This window comes from Ostrinia furnacalis, unplaced genomic scaffold, assembly GCF_004193835.3.
Source record: "Ostrinia furnacalis isolate ACB-3 unplaced genomic scaffold, ASM419383v2 OfSCF2106, whole genome shotgun sequence".
Classification (NCBI taxonomy): Eukaryota; Metazoa; Arthropoda; class Insecta; order Lepidoptera; family Crambidae; genus Ostrinia; species Ostrinia furnacalis.
In genome coordinates, this window is record NW_021132345.1 from 168,024 (window position 1) to 174,863 (window position 6,840).

Below are 6,840 nucleotides of genomic sequence, written 5' to 3' on the forward strand. Positions count from 1 at the left end.
GCGACTCATTTTGTTTTTTTGCTTTAAATTGCCAATTCATTATGACACCCCATAGAAAATCAATTTGATACAGAAACTGCGATTACTGTAGAACGATAATACAAAGAAATTTACAATAATTTAGTTACGTATCGCATTTTATGAAACAAAAATACATGAAAAAGCTAGGGTGGCAAACAGGTTTTTGTATGAAAGGTAAAAAAGGACTATTTTTAAAATATCTAAATATTTGGTAATAAGTAGGATTATAGCTATAATTCTTCGTTATCTTAAAGATTAATATTCATCCTTCAAAATTGTGTGTGTGTTTTTTTTGTGTGATGATTTATAAATATAAAACTTTTGAACTGTTTCAAAGCACACTTTTTTTTTTCAAAATGTACATTTTTTTTGAGAAATACTCATGTGTTAGTTCTTCCTTATGGGTTCACCCATGTTGCGCCTTGTGGTATGAGGATTTCACTCCAGAACCTCCAAAACCTTGCTATCCCATCGGACAGCTGCAATGCCACTTCAAAGTCAAAGTCAAAATTTCTTTATTTGTTTAGACTAATAAATAGTTCTTACAAATCGTCATTTTGCTTTTAAGGAGCCTCTACATGTCTCATAATCTTTTTACCCTACCAGCGCTTCGAGACCAACATTTGGCAAGTGCTGAGAAGAAGCGCCGCAACAAACTCAGTAACCACTGTCTGCTTCGTAATCTATATATATAAAAGAAAGTCGTGTTAGTTACTTCGCTTATAACTCAAGAACGGCTGAACTGATTTAGCTGAAAATTGTCAGGGAGGTAGTTTAGAGCCAGGAGAAGGACATAGGATACTTTTTTTCCCGTTCGAAACAAAAAAAAAGTCTGCTTATTTATTGCCATTAAGGCGGAACAAAGTTCGCCGGGTCAGCTAGTTCTTAATAAATACAATAGTAATGAGATTCAATACCTATAGTGTTTCTACATGGTCACCCCACCGTCAATACTCCCATGCCCTTGTCACATGGACGCGACCGCGGAATCAATTCGTCCAGCGCCCAATTAGAGCGACTCCGGCGCATTTTAATCCACTCGGCCGTGCTTCCGTTATTGGAACTAAGCATTGTGTGCCCGTGATTATCTACTTACCGTCTGTATTACTAGAAATTTCGATGGCATGATTAGAAATTGCAAATTGAGGCATTTAGATGACGCATGCATCGCCTAGAAGTTTAAAACGTGACAGTTTTAGTTCCCTCTGTGATGCGGTTTGGAAATTAAAGTTGTCACGAGTTTTACTTTGTTGAGGAGGGGCTTGTATCTGTTGTTCACATGAGTCACTGCTTGAAAACAACAAGCTGTTTATGTCGATGGCTTAGTGGATCGCGTACCAGACTAACGTTAGATTAGGTTGCGGGTTTACTAATTACTGCCCGAGCCCAAAAAAATATTAAAAGTAGGTAAGTAGTACCTTGAGTAGTTGTTTCCTGGTTAATTTCATGTTGGTAAGCCTTTTTGTATGGGTCACAAAAAAGCGTCCTTATTAAAGTGCTATTTATAATAAATTTCCAAAAACACCTAGGCAGAAATATCTAATGAGACAAATAATAATAGTGTATCATACAGTATGATTCATAAATCTGTGATCATAACATCTATTATGATCATGCGATGTTCTTTGGAAAAAAACTTGATAAAAAATATTGTAAGACAGTTTCAGAAATTCGCATCGGTGAGGCAGGCCAAAAGAACCGATTAATATTTTGTCCTTTTATTTACTTATGTGAAGAATGAAGACAAAGGCGATTATCACACTGCGCCGCGCTCCGCCGCGGTACGCGGGGTAAGTACCTCAGTTTGTAACTATAGAAAACACGCGCGGCGCAACACACTGATTTCATATGTGCCACTTGTGGTCTAAACTGAATAAATATTTTTGATTTTGATTTTGACAACGCGTCGGCGCGCGGGATTTTTTATATGAAATCACGCGGACCGCGGCGCAGTGTAATAATCACCAAACTCATATTAATGATCACTTCCGCGTGATAACAAACACATTATGGCCATTATGACATTCACGGTCATTCAGTTCATTTCATGATAGGCAGTTGGACATTTCAATGATTAACTAGCAAAACACAGTGTGACAAGCATTAACATGCGTCTTTGCACCCACTCTTAGGGTCCTTTTGCCAAGCCTATAGTATAGGCCAGTGTTTTTCAACCTATGGGTCTTGCAAAGGGGTCGCGGGAGGTCGTAAAAACTACCTCAGTAAAAAAAAAGCAATAAAAATATAAAATAGATTTTTATCCGAAACCTAATTATGCAAAAAAAATGTTGTTTGGATTGAAGTATTCGGTCTCTACAACATCTTTGTAACATTATAAAATGCATGAAAAAAAAAAGCGAACGGTCGGGGGGTCGCAAAATATTTTTTCATACTAGGGGGTCGTGTCATGAAAAAGGTTGAAAAACACTGGTATAGGCTATGCATACGCATGCACCGCCCACTCTTGATGCCTAGTTAGGTCCTTAATTAACGTTGGTTAGATTGTAGATAGCTCGATTTACATTCAATTAAACCTGACCTGACCTAGTCTATGATTCTTAAGTAGCTGCGAAAAATTACTCAGATACCTGCCTAGTAAGCAAGTTATTCATTTCCAAAATTTATTGCATTATAATTTGTGTAAGTTAGAACTGTTAGAAGCCACAATTTCTCCATTCCTTAAATTTTAATAATCAAAGAATCTCAGTTCTTCTACCTATATTTGAATGCAGATGCAACTCAAATATGTAACTAAGTAAGTTAGGTATTTTTATGTAAACTATAAAGATAACATTTATAAGAATATCGTCATATTCTGTACTAGCTGCGCCCGCGACTTCGTACGCGTGAAAACCCGTTTTTGCATCATTTTTCATTGTTGCTCTGCACCTATTACTCGTATCGTGATGGTATATAGCCTATAGCCTTCCTCGATAAATGAGCTTTCTAACACTGAAATAATTTTTCAAATCGGACCAGTAGTTCCTCCAAACAAACAAACTCTTCAGCTTTATAATAATAATTTATAAGATGTTATTGTTGCACTAGGTAAGGTATGGTAGGTATGTTGGACAAAGTGATAAGACCTATCTTGAAACGTGTCTAAGAGCCAGTGTCATCATACGAAATGTCATAGGGCGTGTGCTGAACTGTAGGTTTTCCCCAGTGAATATTTTCATGTAGGTATCCTTTGTTTGTTAATTATTTACTAGGTATTTCCCAAGTAAATTACTCGTGTACCAGTTAACGTTCTTGAAAATCTCATTAACTACGGTCTCGTCTGAGATCTCGTGAGATACCAAGTCCATAATAACAATGATATCACCGCGAATGTGTTAGTAAATACGCGCTATACAACCGTATACACCATTGTTAAAACAAGTACTCTCACAGTTTCAATGACAATTAAAAAACATCAGCAAAAAGTTACTCGTGGAAAAATTTAAGCGTAGAAAATGTTTTGGAATTAAAAAACGAAGTCAAGTGTAGATAGAGCTTTAGGCGTAAGGTGCGCGTGAGTGGTTCCGGCGTCCCGCCGGGCGCCGGTCAGCGCGGCCGCCAGTCAGCGTCCAGCCGCCCGCCCGGATGCCCACGACGCGCCGTCTGCTCACCGCGCGGTGGTTCCGCGCCCGCCGCTTGCCCAACCCCGAGGAGCTCGATGACATCCGACCCCGGACCCTCCCCCGAACCGACATGGATCGCCGCCCTCGTGTGTCCCGGGTCCTCAGCTCACCGCCTCGCACGCAGCACCAAGCCAACCCGCCCCTCGATGAGGAATCGCTCGAAAGGGCCTACCCCTCCATGGGACACCTCGAGTACGTCCTCGCCGGGTCCTCCCCGCCAGCCGAGAGCGCCCCCAACATGTACGACAGCTTCGAGGAGCCACCCCTAGACCTAACTGCGCACATATGCGCCGACTCGCTCCGGCAGAGCGCCCACGAACAGATGCGAGCTGTCGGCGGACGCCTTCGACTGCTCGACGAACTCGAAACCGGAGTGATCACCATCGAAACAGCCGCCAGCACCTTCGCCACCGCTTCGGAAGCCGAGAAAAATGTGTGCCTGTTCTGGGCAGCGTTTCTCAAACTTGCCAATTTGCTGCCGCATCTGGTCGACGCCGGCGCCGACCCGCTCTACTATGACGCGCTGGGGCTGTCGCCGCTACACGTTGCGGCGTTCAGCGGATCCACGGAATGTGCGAGCTATTTGCTCTCTTGTGGAAGCGACCCAAATTACATGCCGAGATGCTTCGCTCCACTTCATTGTGCCGCTTTCGGGAATTCAGTGCAAGTGGCTAATTTGCTAATCAGTCACGGTGCCTCGGTACATGCCGCAGTGAAATACGTGAATTGTGAAGGTGGGCTGCTCCATTGCGCCGTTCGAGCCAACTCAGTGGAGTGTATGAAACTGTTCATATCGCATGGAGTGGACGTCAATCAGATTGAACCAGGTGGCACCAACGCTATCCATCTCGCTGCTGATTTGGGAATGACACAGTGTCTCACGATCCTGCTGGAGACACCAGGCGCTGATGCGAACGTGAGAACGAGAGTCGGGGACAGAGAATCTACCGCCCTGCACTTGGCCGCTGATGGAGGATTTGTGGACTGTGTGGATCTGCTTTTATCGAAAGGTGCTGATGCAACTTTGAAGAACCATCGGGGATTTACCGCATTGCACCTTGCGGCCCGCGCGGCAAGTTTGGAATGCGTCGAGTCCCTGCTCAGGAAAGGGAACGCGGAGCCTAACGCTATGGACTTTGATATGCGCACGCCCCTGCACGCTGCTATAGGAAAATCCGATTCAGCGTGCGATATAATAGAGACACTGATCAGTTGGGGCGCAAACGTGAACCAGAAAGACGAATACGGCTTTACCCCACTGCACTTGGCTGCACTTGACGGGCTGTCTGCGTGTGTAGAGACATTAATCTATCACGGCGCTGACGTAACGACAAGGTCTAAAAAAGGAAATTCGGCTCTTAACGTAATTGCTCGCAAAACGCCTGCGTCGCTTGCAATGATAACAAGAAAATTGGACTGTGCGATCACGCTGCATCACTCGCAAACGAGCAATCGCGAAGTTGAACTCGAACTCGATTTTCGCAGTATACTTCAACATTGTTATCCACGTGAAATAAGTTACCTAAACACTTTTGTCGACGAAGGTCAAAAGGAAGTCCTATTACATCCACTTTGCTCCGCTTTTCTCTACATAAAGTGGGAGAAAATCCGTAAATATTATGTTGCACGCCTCTTCCTGAGTTTTATATTTGTATTATGTCTTACATTGTATGTTTTAACGGCCCTTGCACATAATTGCTATAACGGAAGCAAAGATATGGAAGAAACAATTCAAGAGCAAGAGCTCTGTCAGAAACAGTCTATACTCGGAGATTTGTTACGGAAAAATCCATTCGTAATCGAAATGCAGTGGTGGGTGCTCGCAGGGATAACAATATTTGAAATATTCAGGAAAGTTTATGGTATAGCTGGTTATTCTACAGTGAAGCAATATCTTATGCAATCTGAAAACATTATCGAATGGTTCGTGATTGTGAGCGTTTTCCTAATTTCCTACATTTACACAAACATCACGTATACGTGGCAAAATCACGTCGGAGCATTCGCAGTGCTCGCTGGATGGACCAACCTGATGATGATGATCGGCCAGCTCCCTGTCTTCGGCACCTACGTGGCTATGTACCAGAAAGTCCAGAAAGAGTTCGCCAAACTACTCATGGCCTATTCCTGCATCCTTATTGGCTTCACAATAAGTTTCTGTGTAATATTTCCCGACTCGTCATCCTTTGCAAATCCATTCATGGGCTTCATAACTGTATTAACTATGATGATAGGGGAGCTAAATTTAGATTTACTATTGAACGAGCCAGACGGGAACGATCCACCTGTCCTGTTGGAATTTTCGGCACAAATCACTTATGTATTGTTTCTGATGTTTGTCACAGTTGTACTGATGAACCTACTTGTGGGTATAGCGGTCCATGATATACAGGGCTTACGAAAAACGGCAGGGCTGTCCAAACTAGTGCGACAAACTAAACTGATATCGTATATGGAGCTGGCCTTATTCAACGGATATCTCCCGAAATGTTTGTTGAAAATTCTCCACTCATCGGCTTTGGTTTCGCCGCAAGCGTATCGAGTGGTTTTGAGCGTGAAACCCCTTAATCCATCAGAGAAAAGGCTACCGAGAGACATAATGATGGCCGCTTATGACATAGCAAAAATGAGGAAGCAGTATGGGCATACCATTTCATCAAGTGGGTCGACTACTGGTGCGTACTCGTGCTTCAAGAAATATGAGAACAATAATGACTCTGGGTACCGAGAGTACGGTTACTCATCAGGGTTGGGGAGTGTCCAGGCAAGGCTAGACGAGACTTCGGAGAACGTGCGCCAACTGACTCAGGAAGTGAAGGAGTTAAAGAAGCTTATAAGTGCCCAGCAGCTAGTCATCCAGCAAGCGCTGGCCGGCTCGATGGACAGCCGTTGATGATATAATGGCTGGTCCAGTCATTTAGTTTCAATGCCAACCGTACACAAGTCAATAAACTATAGCGAGCGTGCATTGTCGTACATTTATACTCGTTTAGGACCTATTGTGGTTGTAGCGGACTTAAATTCTGAGCGGTGATATTTTTTGCTGTAGTTATAAGACGGTAGTTTGTAAGTGTGACGTATTTTTGGACATTTTTAGTCGCGCAGGACGTACTGGATACTGTGATTGTAGAATACACTTTGTATTGTTATAACTTGTGATATGAATAAACATTACAGTAAATACTTTTGCAACAGA

General features: G+C 43.0%; 1 protein-coding gene across 1 annotated transcript; it reads left to right on the plus strand.

Annotated features, from left to right (window-relative positions):
- Positions 1-3,452: 3,452 nt before the first annotated feature.
- wtrw (ankyrin repeat domain 61 water witch) lies at positions 3,453-6,840 on the plus strand. Its single transcript, XM_028307207.1, has one exon. It carries the CDS (start codon positions 3,607-3,609, stop codon positions 6,535-6,537), a length of 2,931 nt encoding a protein of 976 aa, XP_028163008.1. The 5' UTR covers positions 3,453-3,606; the 3' UTR covers positions 6,538-6,840.